General features: G+C 49.4%; 7 protein-coding genes across 7 annotated transcripts; 4 read left to right on the forward strand and 3 right to left on the reverse strand.

The window, feature by feature from the left end:
- Positions 1-204: 204 nt before the first annotated feature.
- sskB (uncharacterized protein) lies at positions 205-4,283 on the forward strand (the record flags this gene model as incomplete). Its single annotated transcript, XM_057298357.1, has 3 exons — positions 205-1,961; positions 2,011-3,403; positions 3,435-4,283. The coding sequence occupies 3 exons, from the start codon at positions 205-207 to the stop codon at positions 4,281-4,283; spliced, it is 3,999 nt and encodes a 1,332-aa protein (XP_057146239.1).
- Positions 4,284-5,346: 1,063 nt separating this feature from the next.
- N7519_011585 (pirin family protein) lies at positions 5,347-6,267 on the forward strand (the record flags this gene model as incomplete). The annotated part of the gene is made up of 2 exons (XM_057298358.1): positions 5,347-5,695; positions 5,753-6,267. The coding sequence occupies 2 exons, from the start codon at positions 5,347-5,349 to the stop codon at positions 6,265-6,267; spliced, it is 864 nt and encodes a 287-aa protein (XP_057146240.1).
- A 1,247-nt stretch (positions 6,268-7,514) lies between these two features.
- N7519_011586 (GID4/VID24 family protein) lies at positions 7,515-8,606 on the reverse strand (the record flags this gene model as incomplete). Its single annotated transcript, XM_057298359.1, has 4 exons — positions 7,515-7,581; positions 7,641-7,998; positions 8,061-8,208; positions 8,262-8,606. 4 exons carry the CDS (start codon positions 8,604-8,606, stop codon positions 7,515-7,517), a joined length of 918 nt encoding a protein of 305 aa, XP_057146241.1.
- Positions 8,607-9,638: 1,032 nt separating this feature from the next.
- On the reverse strand, positions 9,639-10,528 carry N7519_011587 (mago nashi family protein; the record flags this gene model as incomplete). Its single annotated transcript, XM_057298360.1, has 7 exons — positions 9,639-9,653; positions 9,712-9,837; positions 9,894-9,981; positions 10,034-10,097; positions 10,155-10,250; positions 10,309-10,346; positions 10,401-10,528. 7 exons carry the CDS (start codon positions 10,526-10,528, stop codon positions 9,639-9,641), a joined length of 555 nt encoding a protein of 184 aa, XP_057146242.1.
- Positions 10,529-10,798: 270 nt separating this feature from the next.
- N7519_011588 (coatomer subunit beta) lies at positions 10,799-13,953 on the forward strand (the record flags this gene model as incomplete). Its single annotated transcript, XM_057298361.1, has 5 exons — positions 10,799-11,103; positions 11,165-11,585; positions 11,638-12,027; positions 12,080-13,688; positions 13,755-13,953. The coding sequence occupies 5 exons, from the start codon at positions 10,799-10,801 to the stop codon at positions 13,895-13,897; spliced, it is 2,868 nt and encodes a 955-aa protein (XP_057146243.1). The 3' UTR covers positions 13,898-13,953.
- Positions 13,954-14,696: 743 nt separating this feature from the next.
- On the reverse strand, positions 14,697-15,902 carry N7519_011589 (sterol desaturase family protein; the record flags this gene model as incomplete). Its single annotated transcript, XM_057298362.1, has 4 exons — positions 14,697-15,357; positions 15,440-15,525; positions 15,606-15,845; positions 15,897-15,902. 4 exons carry the CDS (start codon positions 15,900-15,902, stop codon positions 14,799-14,801), a joined length of 891 nt encoding a protein of 296 aa, XP_057146244.1. The 3' UTR covers positions 14,697-14,798.
- Positions 15,903-17,465: 1,563 nt separating this feature from the next.
- N7519_011590 (uncharacterized protein) lies at positions 17,466-19,077 on the forward strand (the record flags this gene model as incomplete). The annotated part of the gene is made up of 3 exons (XM_057298363.1): positions 17,466-17,562; positions 17,613-17,663; positions 17,756-19,077. 3 exons carry the CDS (start codon positions 17,466-17,468, stop codon positions 19,075-19,077), a joined length of 1,470 nt encoding a protein of 489 aa, XP_057146245.1.
- Between the last annotated feature and the right edge of the window lie 282 nt (positions 19,078-19,359).

Consider the following 19,359-nt stretch of genomic DNA (forward strand, 5'->3'; position numbering starts at 1 on the left):
GTACTCCGTACCAGAGCTTGGACTTAATATAAATGGAAAGTCGAGACAGGAAAGATTCGCAGTAGATCGAACAGTAATAGGTGGGGACATCCCATGGATGGATCATTCGGTTAGCCACAACGCACCGCCACAGCATCCGCCTCCTATCACCTTGGTCCTACAGTCAAGGCGTGCTCTCCCGGACCATCGCACGGTATGACCACCATGCAGCATCCGGAAATTCCCAGTCCTGATTCGGATGGCTCAGGCTCTTCTGATGAATTTCCTCAGTACCCTGTGAGGAACAACTCATCATTTGGAGAGACCGTCGACGAGCAAATCCAGACACCTGCAAGCACTATCACATCTTCCCCTCCAAATCTTTCACCCAGTATTCCCTCATGGTCTAATACGCCGACGGCACGGCCACGTGGGATTAGCATTGGCGCTACCACTCTCATTGACAAGCCCGATGGACTTCCAATGGCTAGCGACTTACGACCTCAGCGCCCGTCCGCCCCGGTTCGAACGCCGTCGAATACGTATGCCCCACAGCGCCGCCCACCGCAGTACATCAGCCTTCAAGAAGACCGCCAGCGATCATCATCAGCTAAACGAGGAAACCGACGGGATCCGAACGCGCAATACCGTGCCCAAGAGAAAGCCTACGTCCAACGAATTCGAGCGAACCCACAAGCCTGGTATCATCATTCCAAAGACGCGCCACCCAACATCATGACAGAAGGGGATGGTGACTTGGAAGACCCCTCTCCTTCCTCCGAAGTGGCCTTTGAAGATGATTCTTACGACCCTGATACCCAACTTTTCCTCCCGGACGACAATTTACCAAGCGCGGAAGAACTGAAGCATCCCAAGAACCAGGAGCGGCTTGAGTGGCATTCCATGCTGGCGTCGGTCTTGAAGGGAGATGTAGTGAAACAAGAAAAGCAACGACTCATAGGATCTGCGGAATCGAAACGGTCGGCGGCCCAGAGCTATGCACTTTGGATCGGAGTTCGGGCAAGGACATGCGGCCGAAGTATTCCTTTGCAGCGAAAGTTGATTGAGGATGCACGGTCACGTCTGGGTCCGATTATCGAGGATATCATCGGATTCCAGATTAAAGGAGAAACGGAGATCGGGAAACCGCCAAAACAGCAAGTCGAGGATATTGTGGAGAAGGTCGAGCGATGCGAGATTCTGTACTCTTCGCACAAGGAAATGGAAGCTGCCAACCCTCGTGTCGCCTCGGAGGAATTTAACTCTAGTCGCGCGGCCATATTTGCATGGCACAACATCACGGCTCTCATCAACACCGAGCTGGCCGTGCTGCAGAGCTGGGTAGGGAACGAGGCTCTTGATTTCAGCCAGCCGAGGGTCAAGTCTGCCAAAGATGATCTTTCGGATGGGTCGTCCTTCCTTGATCGCATTATGAAGGAAGATGGCCTGAAGACTCTCCAGGACAAGGACGGCATGCTTCTTCGCATTCTCGTCGTCATTCAGAAAGCGAAGAGTACTCTGATCGAGAACTCAGAAGCGTTTGCCGCGCGGCACCTGCCACCATATATCGAAGAACTACTAACATTGATTAACTTCCCCTCTCGGTTGATCCAGGAAATCATTCGAGTCCGTCTATCCTATGCGAAGAACATGAAAGACCCAGCACAGCAAGCCCCCATTTTGATTGATCAGATGATTTCCCAATTCCAAATCCTGATGAAAGTGGCGGTTGATATCAAGTTCCGCTACCTTGATGTTTCGAGGCCAGAACCCGGCTGGGATTTGCCGCCATGTGTCGATGAGAACTTTGACAATTCGGTCTTGGATGCCATGAAATACTATTTCCGACTGCTCAACTGGAAGCTGAATGCCAACAAGAACACTTTCAAAGAGGCCGAAATTCTGGAACAGGAATGGGGGTTCTCCTATGATATTGGTTGCCGGCTTGACGGTGGAGATATTGAGGTGGCCGAACAATTTAGGTATGGTCCCCGTGATTTGCACAATTAACAAAGCTGACAAGAACAACAGTGCACTCACTGCCAGATCCCTGCAGCGTCTCATGATTCATTTTGAACGTGAACTCGTCCCCAGGCCCACGGAAACTGTACAGGATATGGACAAACGATACAAGAGCATTTTGGATTCCACGCGAATTCGTCAACGCAAGCTCTATCGATTCTCCAAGTTTTTGTGCCAGTTGTTCGAAAACGCTACCGAATACAACATCACGACCGATATCGCTTATGATTTCTTCGAGGCACTCTTAATCTCAGACCATTTCCTTGTGACCTCTACCACATCCGTAGGGCAAAAAGGAGTCTATCTGGTCGCACACCGTGCCCTATGGAACCGCCCCGCTGATATCCAGGGTATCTTATCTACCTCCTTCAAAGAAGATGATCCAAACCAGGATGTCCATGTTCCCTATGTTCTGGCTATCCGACCCGAAAGGCCCCTTGCCTGGGCAGGAAAGGAAATGCAAATGGAGTTCTTGGAACATCCAACGGATGTGCGGCTGGGCAAGCTACGTATCGTTGTTGGGGGCATGCAAGAACGACTGCAGAATGCACGTGCGGAGCTCGCACGACTCACGGGCATCCAACTTGATATGGTCATTGAACAACGTGCAAACCTTGGACGTGTGAACGTCGAGTTGAACAAGATCAAGAAGATTTCTTTCAAACTATCCATGACTATTATGGATAGTGTGGCCATCATCAAAGATCAGCTACATGAGAGAAACTGGGAGAACAATGATTTGATTCAGGCCTGCTATGCATTCGCAACAGAGTTTGGCAAACGGTCCTCCAACTATGTCGATGCTAACAGGCGCGCTATGAACAGTGCCAGGCTGGTGGAGTTGTCTCTTGACTGGGTCGCGTTCATCTGTGATGAGTGTGACGCTGCAGACCGAAAAACTTTCAAGTGGGCTGTCGCAGCACTCGAGTTTGCGATGGCGATCACATCCAGCCGACATCTCCTGTCTATGGACCAAGACCAGTTCAGTGATTTCAGGTTGAAGGTGGCAGGGTGTATGTCCCTCCTCATTTCTCATTTCGATATCATGGGTGCGCGGTCTTCCCTTGCGGCGAAGAACGAGAAACGCATGGAGGAACGCAATGGATCCCGACAGATTGGCGCTGGTCGGATCACCAGCGACGAGGAAGCATCAAGACTCGTTCGCGACACATGGTACGCGCGTGTTATGGAGATTGAAGAGAGGAGAATTGAGGAAGATGCGAAGCGCCAGGCTCTAGGAAAGGTACTAGAAGGATCTGATGAAGCTGATCGGTCACTCACCGTGCTATCTTCATCGGCTACCAATGTTACTCTGCGTTGGCAGCAAGGCCAGTTCATCGGTGGTGGTACATTTGGGTCTGTCTATGTTGCTATCAACTTGGACAGCAACTATTTGATGGCTGTCAAGGAAATTCGCCTGCAAGACCCCCCAGCTCATTCCCAAGATCGCCCAGCAGATCCGAGACGAAATGGGCGTGCTTGAAGTGCTCGATCATCCGAACATTGTCTCCTACCACGGCATTGAGGTGCACCGTGACAAGGTTTACATCTTCATGGAGTACTGCTCAGGTGGCTCACTCGCTAGCTTGCTAGAGCACGGGCGTATCGAGGACGAAACGGTCATCATGGTTTATGCTCTTCAACTCCTAGAGGGTCTAGCGTATCTCCACGAAGCGCATATCGTACACCGTGACATCAAACCCGAGAACATCCTGCTCGACCACAACGGTGTCATTAAGTACGTTGATTTCGGTGCAGCCAAGATCATCGCTCGTTCGGGCCGCACAGTTGCCCCAATGGACAACCCTCAACTAGGCGGTTTCAAGGAGTCGGCCAAAGACCCCACCAACCAGCGCAAAAACCAGAAGACCACCACAGGAACCCCAATGTACATGTCACCCGAAGTGATCCGTGGCGATGCAAATCTAGACAACCGCGAAGGAGCTGTGGATATCTGGTCTCTGGGCTGCGTGATCCTAGAAATGGCAACCGGGCGCCGGCCATGGTCCACACTGGACAACGAGTGGGCAATTATGTACAACATCGCCCAGGGCAAACAGCCCACGCTTCCATCTCGCGACCAACTCAGCGACCAGGGCATCGACTTCGTGCGCCGCTGTTTCGAATGCGATCCCGCTCGCCGCGCCACTGCCGCCGAACTCCTCCAGCACGAGTGGATCATCTCCATTCGTCAACAAGTCGTCTTAGAGTCCCCTACTCCGGGCAGCGAGTATAGCAGCGGTTCCAACTCAAGCTCTCGTCAAAACTCGACATATATGTGATTTTCTCTTTCTCACGCCATTCCTTTCTTCCTGATCTCTACCTCCATGGTGTTGCCCTATTTACGTGGGCAACATCTGCACTTTGATCATCATGGGACCTAAAAGTGTTTTTTCCATCCACACTCGCTCGATCTCGCCATCCTCGACTGACATCGCATGTGATACCCCTTCTCGCCTCTTTTCTTGCTTTAACGTCTTTTGTTCGCCAAAGCCATACCATAACGCCATCTCACGTCCGCAATCATCTCTTCATTTATTTCTTGGAACTCATATCAAATTTTTTGGGTTCCTTGATTCTTATTTATCATGCTTTTTCCACGCCTGGTTTTTTATGTTCGGTGCAAGGATCTATCGACATTTCTCACTATGGCCCTCGGATGTAAACGGATCGGGGTCAAGTCTGTTATAGTATCTGTTGGTCCATAATTCATTTCTAGCACATATATACGCGTTAATTGCATTTGTGCATCTGAATCCAAACGTTTCACTTGGTTATATTACTAGATCAGATCATTTAGCGTTGCCAGTCAGCGGTAGATACATATACACCGGATTTTAGCGCAAGTTGGATTTCCCTTTCCGCTTTAGCGCTCACCTAGGCCCTTGCACCCGTCGCTCCTAAGTATTGCATAATCACCGAACTGATCAGGTTAAGCGTCACCTGAGTAAAGTTGGAGTAACTATAGCAGCTCACCTTAATGGAATGCACGACGCTAGCCCCATCCTAATGCGGTCGTTCACATATACCTTTCAGCAAATCTGAATGCGCTATTGTCTTGCTTCCCAAATTACCAAAAAATGCCACCCAATGTCAGTCATGATTAGATGATCCATTACTCCCGAGGTCCGCTTTGGGCCTAGCGTCACTCTTATTGATGATGGATAATGCTTCCATAATCCAGAAGATGAATTTCTAAGGTTCTGGAGCTCTCTAGAGTACTTAATCGCAGCCTATATAAAACCATTGGACCCTTGTTGAATTTTGCTCACTTAGCAGAAATAAATCTACTCGACAGCACTTTCATTACTCGCATATTATTTGACCCAACCCTCTCAAACTATTATGCCAAACCCACTCGCCCACGCCAAGATTGTTCCCCGCCTCTCTAGCGAACGTGGATACGCTGAACATGGCGGCTGGCTCAAATCATTCCACACTTTCAGCTTTGCCAGCTATTACGACCACCGATTCCAGAACTTTGGAAGTCTACGTGTACTAAATGAGGACCGCGTCGCAGCACGAAATGGCTTCCCAACACATCCCCACCGCGACGCGGAGATCTTTAGCTATATCCTGAATGGCGAGCTCACGCACCGTGACAGCATGATTAAAAAGGGTGCGGAGGCCGGGCAAGGGAAACAATTCTACCGCATGCAGCGGGGTGATGTGCAGTTCACCACTGGCGGAACAGGTAAACCTCTTGAGCTTCCATTTTAGCCGATATCGAACCGAAGCTGACATGAGACAGGGATTGCGCACTCGGAGCAGAACGAATCCAACAAGTCGGTGCACTTCCTCCAGATCTGGGTACTCCCCTGGAAGTATGGCCTCAAGCCCCAGTACCATACAATGACTTTTAGCGAGGAAGCGAAGCGCAAAGCCTTCGTTCCTATTTTGTCGCCACTTGCTGCGGGTCCTCAAGCAACCCCGGCACAGGAAGAGACCGCTGCTCCTAAGATTCCTGGCACCATCCCCATCCATGCTGACTTTGTCATGGGGGCTGGAATTATCGAGCCCGCTTCAACATTCAATTGGACTGTTGGTGCTGGCGAAGCTGTTGAGTCTAAGAAAAAGCGAAATGTTTACGTTCACCTCCCTATGACCAAGCAGGGCAAGTCCAAGATCATGCTTGATGGTCGGGAGGATGCTGTGCTCGAAGAAGGCGATGGTGCTTTTGTCACGATGGTTAATGCTGGCGATGCCCTCCGTGTGGAGAGTGTTGGTGAGGTTGAGGCTGAAGTTATTGTACTGGACAGCAGTTGAGCCCAAATTCCTGCGAAAATAGATTAGCCTGCCTAAATTGATGAATTGTGTACATTAGCAATATAGAAATTGATAATATGTGCCTTTGTTAGTGATCCATAACCATTCGGTATAGTTCATGTAACCTTCTGTGTCGTGGTGATCCCAGAGCGTAACACAATGAATGGAACGGACTACTCCTAAAAAGCACTATCTTACCAAAAGTCAGGCAAAATGAACTTTATGTGGTTGATATACAGCAACCTCAAAATTCACATTTACTATGGTGTTTTAGGTGTACGGTTTAACTAGGAATTACGGTACCCTTGAGTACACAGAGTGATCACTCTATACTGTGAAATACTCAATGAGCAGGACCCTGAGCGCCCTCATAAAGCGGCGGCACCCCCATCAGGAAATTCGCATCCGCAGCCTAAAATCCAATACATACTGCTACAATATGTATATATTCATGGATGTAGGACCTCGTACATCCATGGATAGGCGTACATGACTCACAATCTACACACTTATCTCAGTTTTACTAGCTCTCGTGAGTCGACTCGATTCATCAAGAACGACCGTTGCTTTCTGCGCCGTACTCTATTATATGGGTGGGCCAGCGAAGGAGCTATATAGCAAAGTATCAATATAGCTCTAGAGCCTTGACGCATATATACGACTACCAAGAACACGCAGTGAAAAATTTCAATAACCAGGCTGGTCAGCCAACAGCTCACATGGAAGATAATAAGACTAAGTTAACACAAGATAGGTGAGGAATAAGAAAACAAGAAGGAAAAAGATGAGATTAGGACTCCAAACAGAGGATGTAGGGTAACCAGAACCAGGTCGCCGGAAGTGGGGACGGAAACGCCGTTTCGTAGATTGCAATATCGTGAGACATGAGGTCAATTGGAGGATGAGTTGTGTGGATGTAGGCTTTTCCTGAAATGTGGGTTTGGAAATCCTCAAATAACATGGGTGGTCAAAAGGATGATCAAACACATAAACATGAGAGGGAGGAGACCGTGGGAAAAAGAGGTTGGCGTGGAGGGTATTGAGGAAAAGCAAACGGGATAGTGAACCCAATGGAGTTTTGAGGGATCCAAGCTTCTCATTCGAGATGGTGACCAGGAAGCACTGCTTAGCCATGTGGTACCAGACACAATAAGAGGAATACGAGACACACGAGGACCAATTAGTCAGGTAGGAAGCCATCCATACATGAGGTCGATTTAGGCACCAGCAAGCAAACTCGGCGATATTTAGCGGAACTCGACTGCTGGTGCGCATCCACGATCTTCGACATGCTTGAGTTCGAGCTGTTGGAATCTGTAATGAAATTAGCATCCGCAAAATCGAGAATTTTCGGGAATAGAACATCCACCTACCGCTCGCTCTTCGCATGGAAGTATACGCCGCTCACAGTTCCCTCAATCTGGTTGAAGCAGATGTAATAGAACCCTTCAAAGCTAGCACCTGAGATCGTCCGTACTCGATGGTCGGGAACAAGAAAAGATTCCTTCCATCTCATGAATATGTGTTCACGCTGGGCGAAGTTACGGTATGTGAAATCCGCCCGTTTGGCCTGTTTAGCCAGCGGACGCCAGGCAGGAAACCGAGACCAATGGTGCAAGTCTGTCTTTTCCGAGGCACCCCATTCCTCATTACGAGTCTGGAAAGTATGTTTAGTACCGATGATTTCTCCTTCAAAAAAGGTAGTCAAGGTAGGGTGATCTTCTGTCAGGCCTGTGGAGAACAACAAATATTAGTTGAGCTAGGTCCAATGCACGTGCGCACGAATCACATACCTTGGATTCTAAGATAGCCACAGAGATACGACTCGGCCATATCCACATGCTTAATCTCGACGTCGACATTGTAAACTTGGCGGTCTGATTGTTGAGTTCCGGCGAATTTGCTGCCTGAACGAAGAAATGAGGTATGGTTCGGCAGAAGCTATGACGATGGTCAGTGGATGATACTGTGATAGAATCGATCTCAACACTTACACGAACGTTGGAGAATTCCCAGTTGAGAAGTGAGGATCCCGGGGTCGCTGCTGGTGACTGGCTGCGAGGGCAGGTTGACTCGGCAGGGGAGGTAGCCCGGACTGGGTCATCTTCCTCGATGCCCGTCGGCTTTCCTTCCGCCTTCATCGGCTCGGGGGTGCTGCCACCATCAGATTGACTGGGCATCGAGGGCGCAATTGGCATTTCAGGCGAAGGAGAATCGAGAGGATAGCTATTCGATACAGTATCGGGAGATTCTCGCCAAGCCGAGATCCTTTCGGGCTCCGGTGGACATGTCGTGCGGGCGATCGCTGCGGCGATCGAGTTGTTACTCGGAGTCGGCATTGCAAATCAGGGAAAGAGGGGATGGGACATTGAATCGAAGCAAAAAACTCCAAAGCAAAGATCAAAAAGAAAAAAAGAGAGCAAGGGGGATGGATCATTTGAGATCAGCAAACTAAGTCTTTTAAGGCCTTGAGGAACGAGCAATGCGGGGACAGTCCAGGTGGGTCAGCTGTTTCTGCGCCTGGCGCGGCGCCACTTTCAATATTGGTTATGTAATGAGCATGCCTTAGGCCACAAGCCAATCAAAACCCTTCCATCTACTTTTGATATCCTCCGTACTAGGTACAATCTTGTACCTTTGTAAAGATCAATGGTATGACCAATCTTTTATCCAAATAAGGACAGATTGGGCAATCTTAGGCAAGCTTGGGCATTTCAGCACACGTACGAGAGTACGATGTTTGACATAACCATGCCTAAGTAAATTCAATCTTCCCTTATACAAGCCCAACTTATATGCCCAGGTGAAGCCCCAGCCCCAAGTTGTCACTCTTGACATCGCTGATGTGAATATCAAACATGAACCTGACAATATCCCGGTGGCCACTATTACTGAGGCGATGAAACTAAATCACACGGAACTGGAAGAGCTCCCTGAGTGTGTTCAAGCCTAAGAGCAACTTGGCCCAAGCTTGAATTAATTAGTGCTGACTTTTTGTGGGAAATTGGATATATAAAGCGAGAAGGCCCATCTGTTGTAGGAATGACTTCAATAAACCTGTCTCTTATCAGAAATACTAGCCCTAAGACTTGAGTAAATACTTCTAAGCTACATATCTTCTGCCATGTTTTCCCAAGATTGGACGTCTTGCTTTGGCATCTTTTATACTAGCCCAAGCAGCTACAAACATACAAGACAGTCAAATTTCCCAGAAAGGATTGAATGTAGACATGCCCGAGGGGTATCAATCTCATTGTTTTTGGCGCTATAATTGAGTTCGCATCCCAAGAAACCCTCAAAAGAACGCCTGATGAGTATCATCAAATCAAAACCCCCAATTATTCTTCAATTTTCTTTTATGCGCTCAATACTTAGATGGGCTTGATCTGTAAAGCAAGGGATGGTTAAACGATGTTCTAAGCATGGGGACAGGATCGATAATACCTTAAAGTGAAGGGAGATCAGCGAGAACACAAGGGCCTTCAGGTCTTGCACAAGATAGTAAAAGACCCGAAGTCCTTCGGGGTCGTCAGACTCTGTCACATCGACTAGCGAGCCGATCTTGGCGGTCTGTACATCTCAGTATTAGATGATGGCCATTTCCATAAGTTACCTCGGTCGATTACCTCGAAGGAGATGTGCTCATTTCCAATCCTGATCTCCAGCTCTTGGCGTCCGTCCTTGTTCTTCTGGGGCCACTTGGAGTCATCCTCCCTAGATGAGGTCAGCGCTGGTGTTCTTCCTATCGGGTAATCCAAGTGCATACTTGAGGATCTCGCTATCCTTGATAATACGCTTCACTTCTTCGACCAGCGCATCGCTCACACACACTAATACCCCATCAGCTCGTGTTCATTTTTCCTTTTGGTATGTATGCTCCTGCTCACTTTCTTTGCGGATGAGGGAATCATTGCGGTAGTTCGAATTGTTCGCATATCGTACGGCGGCGCTGCTACCTTCGGAGATGGTGCGGAGATCAAACTCTGCAGGCGAGTTAGCGACTGAGGAAAGAAAGTGATCATGACTGGCACGCAGACTTACCTAGGAACTCATGTCCAAACCGCCCAGAGTGACCTGAGCTGTGAGGACCGTCAGCAGCTGAGGAAACCTGGGCTCACTCATGTCATCCTTACTAGTATCGGAGGTAGAAATTCTCATTCGACATCCTGGCGAATCTCAATCGTAGAGGTCGTAAGTGAATGAAGAGAGATAGCAATCGACGAAGTGGCAGTTGAAAAGCGGCGGGCTGTGGCTTAGTCATCCACACAGACGGCGCCGGGGGGCCAGATTAAGGGACAAGTTGATGGTCCCTCCCCATTGCGCATCATAACATCTAATGATTTCAGGGCTGGCGAGGGGTGTTGCTTTACACTAATTGCTTGTTCTTGATATCTGGCGCAAACTCCTATTACTGGGAGAATTACCCCTACTGTAGGTGTTTATTTTTACGTGCTGATGTGTCCCCAAAACAACCCCGGAACTGACAACTTGCAGCTCTCTTTCGTTCCGATTCCCCCCCCAATCCACCACCATGGCGTCGTTCCTCGAAAATACCTACAGTTTGCTCCATGTAGACAATACTGCCGACCAGCCGACCGTGCAGGAGCTCAAGCTGCAGCTGGAGAAAGGCAACGATGAGACCAAGTTGGAAACAATGCGGACAATTGTCACCATCATGCTGAATGGAGATCCTATGCCGCAAATCCTCATGCACATCATTCGTTTTGTGATGCCGTCGAGGAGCAAGTCATTGAAGAAGCTGCTTTATTTCTTCTATGAAATATGCCCCAAACATGATTCTTCTGGCAAGCTCAAGCAAGAGATGATCCTGGTTTGGTAAGGATGCCCCTGGCCATTGCTACATGGCCTTTCCTGTCTGACAAATTTTCTCCTGTAGTAACGGCATTCGCAACGATCTGCAACATCCCAACGAATACATTCGAGGCAATACCCTCCGATTCCTCTCCAAACTCCGCGAACCAGAGCTCATTGAGCCCCTCTCCTCCTCCGCACGTGCGTGTCTGCAACATCGTCACGCATACGTTCGCAAGAATGCAGTCTGGGCTGTATCATCTATTTTCCAGCACTCCGAGTCCCTCATTCCCGACGCGCCGGAGTTGCTCCAGTCGTTCCTCGAATCGGAGACCGACAGCACCTGCAAGCGCAATGCCTTTGCGGCACTCATGGGGATTAGCCACCAGAAGGCGCTCGAGTATCTGCGCACCACGTTTGACACAATTCCAAACACAGATGAGTTGCTCCAGCTAGCCGAGTTGGAGTTCCTCCGGAAGGATGCAGTACAGAACACTCAGAATAAGGTGGGTTTATAAATATTCAACGTAATAGTGGCGGGTCACTAACGAACTACAGTCGCGATACCTGAAACTCATGCTCGAGCTCCTTGACGCCTCCACTAGCACCGTTGTTTACGAAGCCGCAACATCTCTTACCGCCCTCACTAGCAACCCTGTAGCCGTCAAAGCCGCTGCGGGCAAGCTGATCGAGCTCGCCATTCGGGAGGCCGACAACAATGTCAAGCTCATTTGTCTGGAACGCGTGGACCAACTCAGAATTCGCAATGAGGGTGTCTTGGACGACCTGACCATGGAGGCCCTGCGGGTTCTCAGCAGCCCTGACATTGATGTCCGGAGAAAGGCCCTCAACCTTGCCATGGAGATGGTCTCGAGCAAGAACGTGGAAGAAATCATCATGCTGCTCAAGAAAGAACTTGCCAAGACCGTCGACGAACAATATGAACAGGTAGGTTGTACAGTCGTCTTGCACAACCCAACAGTACTAACAATTCCCACAGAATAGCGAGTATCGCCAGATCTTGGTACAGTCAATACACTCCTGCGCCATCAAGTTCTCCGAAATTGCTGCCAGCGTGGTTGATCTCCTGATGGACTTTATTGCCGACTTCAATAATAACTCCGCCGTCGATGTCATTTCGTTCGTCAAAGAGGTTGTGGAGAAATTCCCTGACTTGCGTGGGTCGATCGTTGCCCGCTTGGTTTCAACTTTGAGTGAGGTTCGAGCTGGAAAGGTCTACCGTGGAGTGCTCTGGGTTGTCGGTGAATACTCCCTGGAGGAGAAGGATATTCGGGATGCTTGGAAGACGATCAGAGCCAGCCTTGGTGAAATCCCAATTTTGGCATCCGAACAACGACTCCTGGATGAGGTTCCGGACGACAACGCCCTGCTGATGGAGCAGGCCAACGGCCAATCCAAGGCCGCGCCTACTGGATCCCGGAAGGTGCTCGCAGATGGCACCTACGCCACCGAAAGTGCTCTCACCAGCCAATCGGCGGCAGCTGCTCGTCTCGAGGCTGTCAAGGCTGCACAGAAGCCTCCTCTGCGCCAGCTCATTTTGGATGGCGACTACTACCTGGCGACGGTTCTCTCTTCGACTTTGACCAAGTTGGTGATGCGCCATTCCGAGGTGTCACAGGATACTGCTCGTACAAATGCTCTCCGTGCCGAGGCCATGCTTATCATGATTTCCATCATGCGCGTTGGCCAATCTCACTTTGTTAAGGCTCCTATTGATGAGGATTCAGTGGATCGTATCTTGACCTGTGTGCGGTCACTGGCCGAGTTCTCCGAGAAGAAGGAGCTGGAAGCCACTTTCTTAGAGGACACCCGAAAGGCGTTCCGCGCCATGGTCCAGGTTGAGGATAAGAAGCGGGCTGCTAAGGAGGCAGTGGAGAAGGCCAAGAGTGCTGTGCAGATCGACGATGCTATTCCCATTCGCCAATTCACCAAGAAGAACGCCGTCGAGGGCGGGGAGGAGATCGAAATGGATCTTGCCAAGGCAACTGGCGGCGATTCGACCGTGGAGGACGTTTCTTCGAAGCTCAGCCGGGTGGTGCAATTGACTGGTTTCTCGGACTCGGTCTATGCTGAAGCCTATGTCACTGTCCACCAGTTCGACATCGTTCTTGACGTCCTGCTGGTTAACCAAACAACGGAGACTTTGCAAAACCTGTGCGTGGAGTTCGCAACTCTCGGTGACCTTAAGGTTGTTGAGCGGCCATCCACCAACAACCTAGGACCACGCGACTTCTTGAATGTACAGGCTACGGTCAAGGTTTCGTCAACTGACACCGGTGTTATCTTTGGTAACATTGTCTATGACGGCGCCAGCTCTACCGAGACCCATGTGGTCATTCTCAACGACATCCATGCCGACATCATGGATTACATCCAGCCCGCTCACTGCACCGAGACTCAGTTCCGTACCATGTGGACTGAGTTCGAGTGGGAGAACAAGGTCAACATCAACTCCAAGGCCAAGACTCTGCGTGACTTCCTTAAGCAGCTGATGGACAGCACCAATATGGCCTGCTTGACTCCCGATGCTTCGCTCAAGGGAGATTGTCGCTTCTTGAGTGCGAACCTGTATGCCCGCAGTGTATTCGGTATGTTTTCAATCCCCTGATAACCCACCCCTTTCTACTTGATTTGATAACTAACTATGTAACCAGGCGAGGATGCACTAGCAAACCTGAGCATCGAAAAGGAGGGAGACGATGGGCCAATTACAGGATTTGTGCGGATAAGAAGTCGCTCCCAGGGTCTGGCACTGAGCTTGGGCTCTCTGAAGGGTCTCAAGGCAGCGACTGCATAAGTCTATTGTTTTCCAGCGGTTTGCGGTCTATATGATGCTTTTTATCCTTTTCCCCCTATTTTATCTGTCTGTTCTGTTCATTCAAGACGAATTTGTTTACTTATATGTCTCTTTATTGTGTAGATGAGATGAACGTCTCATCAGGAGTAGTGGATAGAGAACAATGTCTTTGATATTTCCAGGGTATTATAGTAGCTACTAAATATTTTATTATCTATTTACATATATACCGGATATTGCCTGGCACTCGAGACCTTTCCCTTGCCGTTTTAGTGCTCACCTCTTGCCGCTTTTTGATCACTGAGTAAAACTGAGCACGTCCCTGCCCAGGTGCCCAGCCCTGGAGATGCTCACTGAGCATCACCTGATCATCCCCTGCCCTGATCATCATCTGAGCACTCTGATTTACTCACTAAGTGCTCCCTGAGTGTGGGATGAGCGGCCTGAGTAAGCTACATCAATAAAAGCGACACGCTAATCCTATCACGTGCAACACTTCCCATTTAGATCGCCCATAAAAAAAGGACGGGCGCAGTCCCTTCTCGACACCAGGGTAGAGCGGGCACTCCTACGCCTACACTTAGTCCAATCGGGTTAAATTTGAATCCAATTACAGCTATTATCTGGTAGTATTTTTGGCTTTTTTTTATGTAATTATTAGGGTCGTGGTTGTTAAGAAAATTCAAAAAATATTTGCTGCGTCAAACAGAAATTCAATTACGTAGTGAATTCAATTACAATAGTGCCGACCCCATACCCCTCTTACGGGTATAGGGTCGCAACGGACTAGGTACCATAAGTACCATAAGAGAGGCTATCATCTATCAGGTAAATAGCTCCAGATAGAGCCAACGCCCAAATTGAAGACAAAATAGGCAGGCCGTCACTACTAACGTTCAGATCATTGTGTCTTGTTTGCCTTCACCTTTTTCCCTCTTCGGCGCTTCAGGGCATCTGGAGTGTATTCGGTGTCAAGGAGGTAGTCCCACCAGCGGAAGCTGCTTGAGTAGTTCCCAATGAATTTCTCATGGTGGAGGTCGTGATGATCAGCACCAGCCCAGAAAGGTAAGAAATGGTGAAGACTCCAAGGAAATTCGTAGCCACTATGGGCATCGATAGCCTGGAATAAGCGTAACACAATCCAGATATACATAGTGAGAATATGTAGGTTACCGGTGAAGGCACACCAGAGGATCGGGGAGCTGACAGTCCCGAAGCCGAGAATCATCACTTCAATAGGAGAAGCATATTCGGCGGCCAAACCAAATGGTGCGGAATACTGATGGTGAATTTTGTGAATGGCCTTATAGAGTGGACCCCAATGAAAAGCTCGGTGGAAAAAATAGTGCCAAGTGTCCTCCATCACGAAAAATATTGCAATCTGATATGTCATAGTCCAGGGAGACGGAAAAGGAATCGATGTTGATAGACCGCAGAACTGGGCCATCGGGTGGAAAAGCCTAGAAGAGCCGTTAACTACTCAATCAGGGCCGAGAGGCAAACGTCCGGTAGGATACCACTCCGTCGAGGGTAGGAACATACCAGATTTGAGGAAGTTCGACGGTGAAGTGGCTCAGAAGCACAAACTTGGCGCAATCCCATTGCTCGCGTAATGACGGTACTTTGCTCTGAAGCAGAATGTTAGTTTCGATGGCGGCTGGAATTGGGTTGATTTCGGCTAGTGCCAGGTGTGAGGCTTGCGACTTACCCTTTGAATCTTATATATGTTAAAGAAACCCAAGCTATCGATCAAGATCCACGGAAGACAGCGGCCGAAGTAGAACAACTCGTGGATGACGAAGGACATGATGCCGGTGGCTAGGACATCATTCTGCACCCACGCATACCATGCGACCCACAATCTCTCTGCCACGCTTAGGTGGCTATTGGATTTAGTAATATCCTGATATTGGCCCCAATAGGTGCGGGGGGCAGCACGGTAGAATTCCTAGGAGAAAAAGGGTCAATATGCGACAAATTCCACAAAAAGCGGAGAGACAGACATTGTGGTTCCTAGCAGGTCTTGAATAAGAGAGAAGAAGCAGAGGCTGAGAGAAGAAGACTATTTCCTGAAGGGTAAAAAAAGAAAGGATCTGGGGGAGAGTACTATATAGGGCTCGGATGGCTATCGGCCCGTCTGTGGCCTGACCTTTGCGGCGCTGATGACTGGTGTGTTCCGGCTCCCAGTCTTACCACTTCGGGAATGGCCTACTCCGAGTTATCGAAAGCAGTACTGGTTCTTACAGTATTTGCAAAATCTGGTAGGGCCACGAACAGTTTCCGCAGTCGTTCACCCGGTGCCGTAACCTATAATTACAGTAATTTTCTCGATTATATACGCGGCCTCTTAAGTTATTAGTCGGTGACTTAGTGTGGGTTCGTGTCCCACCCTTATAGAAATGACTATTATAGCTTCGTGATTCGGCTCTCCGCTATAAGGGCTTCGGCAGGGTATAGTTGAGCAGGTCCGTAGTGTGGTTGGCGACTAGGTTACAATTGGTATCCGGAACCATATGCTACGACTCGAACGCTTCGACCCAGATTGCGAGTTCGTCGAGCCAATGCAAGCCGTCTGTGAAGCAGGATTTGTATGACGGAAGGCATTCGTACAAAACGCCCATGGCATCGCCAGCGGATTTCCAGAACGTGCCGACTATAAGACCAAACAGCATTATTAACGACCACTCGCAAAACCCGGGAAGTGCGCAGTAATCGTGGCAGTTAGACCAACTTATAAGCACAAAGCTCCATCTCGTTTAGCTTCCTCCATTCGTACTGCTCGATCCAGCGCTTCGGCTCCGAGGCCAAGACAGCGAGGGTGTACAGAATATCGTCGTTGCTAATCTTACCGGCTTTCTAGTAATGGCTATAAAGGGAATTCAAGCGTGCGAAAGCGGCATTCGCGCGTTTGCTCTCCGGTACATTATCGTCTTTTCCTACGCCCCTTCGTTATAATGTATTTTCTTGATAAGGTGTAGTGCTCTAGAAAATGAGGGTAGCAGCAATACTATTAACGAACCAACTATTATAGTATAAACGACCCTAAGGGGGCTAATCCCTTCTGGGTATAGTCTGAGGTAGGCTGAATGGATCAGTGTTGCTCACTGATTGGACACTGAGCATCACTCAGTAATTCGAGAGCATAGCATCCAATGAGCACTCACTGAGCACTCAACGAGCATTAGTCACCATGCACGTGACTGATCTAAGCATGATCACTGTCTGAGCCCGTGCTAACATCTACTACTCAGTGAGCCTGAGCCCAAGCACCCTCATAAAAGCGGCGGCAGCTCAAATAGGAAACCCCCCCACCCGCGAGGGAATATCCGGTACGTATACTCCGTATTTACATACGTAATGTCTTCCGTACTCTATATGTATCCTCCTGACTGTTTACATGTTGAATGTACATTCTGTCAGATGCAGGGACCACATGCCTAGGCCCACCGGAACTCCGCGGCTGCATATGGGCACTTTCATTGTTCTATCATTAACTCCTTCCCCTAGATTCTTCTTCTACTCTATTCCTCTTTACCTATAATGTCCTGAATCTCCATCCTTATCCAAAATGTCCTCCCAAGACGACTCCTCGGAGCCGCACGACATAACACTGATCGTCGAATCTGTCTCTTTGACCATCGGCGCTGACTCGCTCCTCATACTTGGTATGGACTGATCCACACCCCGGCGCGTGGGCATATGCTCACCCATGCAGATGACCGCCCGGCCAAAGCAGATCGTAGCTGCTGCGGATTACTCCAGTCTAGTAAGTTGATAGTGCCCCTCTGGCGATCGCCGCGTTATCGCGGGCGCTACTGTTGATGGAAATGGTCTGACCAAGCTATGCGCGCATTTCAGAACCGGAAACCAACCATGCCATCTCATTGTACAACATCCTGGGCGCCGAAGTCACGGCTTCCAATCTCGTGATTGCCTATGCACAGCATGCTGCCAAGAACGATGTTTCCGTAACAACCGTCCAATACCCAATCTCCGAAAAAGAAAAAAAGGCCATTGAGAGATGGGCACAACAACTGCTTGATGCCGCGTATGGCAAAGCACTGCGCAGCAAACGGCTGAAGGTTTTGGTCAATCCTTTTGGCGGGAAAGGAACTGCTGCGAGTTTGTATCAGCGATATGCGGCGCCTGTCTTCGCCGCGGCGAAGTGCCAGCTGGATGTACAGAACACGGAATACAGGGGGCATGCAATTGAAATTGCGGAAAACCTCGATATCGACGCTTACGATGCGGTCGTTTGCTGCTCTGGAGACGGCTTGCCCTACGAGGTGTTCAATGGATTGGGCAAGCGGCCAGATGCTCGAAAAGCGCTAGCGCAGACTGCTGTTGCACTGCTTCCTTGTGGCTCTGGAAATGGGCTGACATGGAATGCTTTTGGGACTGGTAGTGTCTCGATTGCGGCGCTGGCAATCGTCAAGGGACTTAGAACTCCACTGGACCTAGTCTCGATCTCCCAGAAAGATTCGCGCACGCTCTCTTTCCTCTCGCAATCTTTTGGCATTGTCGCCGAGTGTGATTTGGGTACTGAGAACATCCGTTGGATGGGCGCTCAGCGGTTTACATACGGCTTTTTGATCCGTTTGATGCGACAGACCATATGGCCTTGTGACATAGCCATCAAGGTGGAAATTGGCGACAAGGAGGCAATTAAGGAACACTACGCTGCGTGGTCTACACGCCCACAGGAGCCGGATGCTGACAGCAAACGCCTCGAAATTGCTGCAGAGTCACCAGGCCTACCAGAGCTCAAATACGGTACAGTGACGGACGAGCTGCCCCAGGGGTGGCAGGTAATTTCGGGTGAAACTATGGGCAATTTCTACGCAGGGAATATGGCCATCATGTCGAAAGATACAAATATGTTCCCTGCAACATTGCCGGACGACGGCCTGATGGATGTGGTCACTATCGACGGAACAGTCAGTCGTGCTACAGCGCTTACAATGATGAACGAAATCCCCAGTGGTCGCTTTTTCGACATGCCAGACCTTAATGTCCGCAAAGCGTCTGCGTTTCGTCTAGTTCCCCACCAGAAGGAAGGCTACATCAGTATTGATGGTGAGCGGGTGCCTTTTGAAGCGTTCCAAGCCGAGGTCCACCAGGGACTGGGCACAATACTCACCAAATCGGGCCGTATCTATGAGGCGGCAGGTCCCCGCTAAATCGTGCCTCCAAGCTGCCTCTGGGACGCAAGTCGCCATTAGCTACTGTCCACCCTATCATTGTTGACAGACCACTCTCTATATACCCACTGCTTTGCTGGGTTTTTGCATTCACTCATGATACCCTAGCGCAAAAGAATTGGTGCTTTGTCAATAAGTCGCATTAGACATTTGATACTCCGTGATCAGGCTGTACAGTAAAACCAAATGAAATAGGAGACTTGTGAATACATTTGGTAGTCCTTTACACATGTAGGTCTAGCACCAGCTTCTTCCTTATAG

Source organism: Penicillium mononematosum, assembly GCF_028829835.1.
Source record: "Penicillium mononematosum strain IBT 11891 chromosome Unknown utg000005l:1.0-9366267.0:1.0-9372171.0, whole genome shotgun sequence".
Lineage (NCBI taxonomy): Eukaryota > Fungi > Ascomycota > Eurotiomycetes > Eurotiales > Aspergillaceae > Penicillium > Penicillium mononematosum.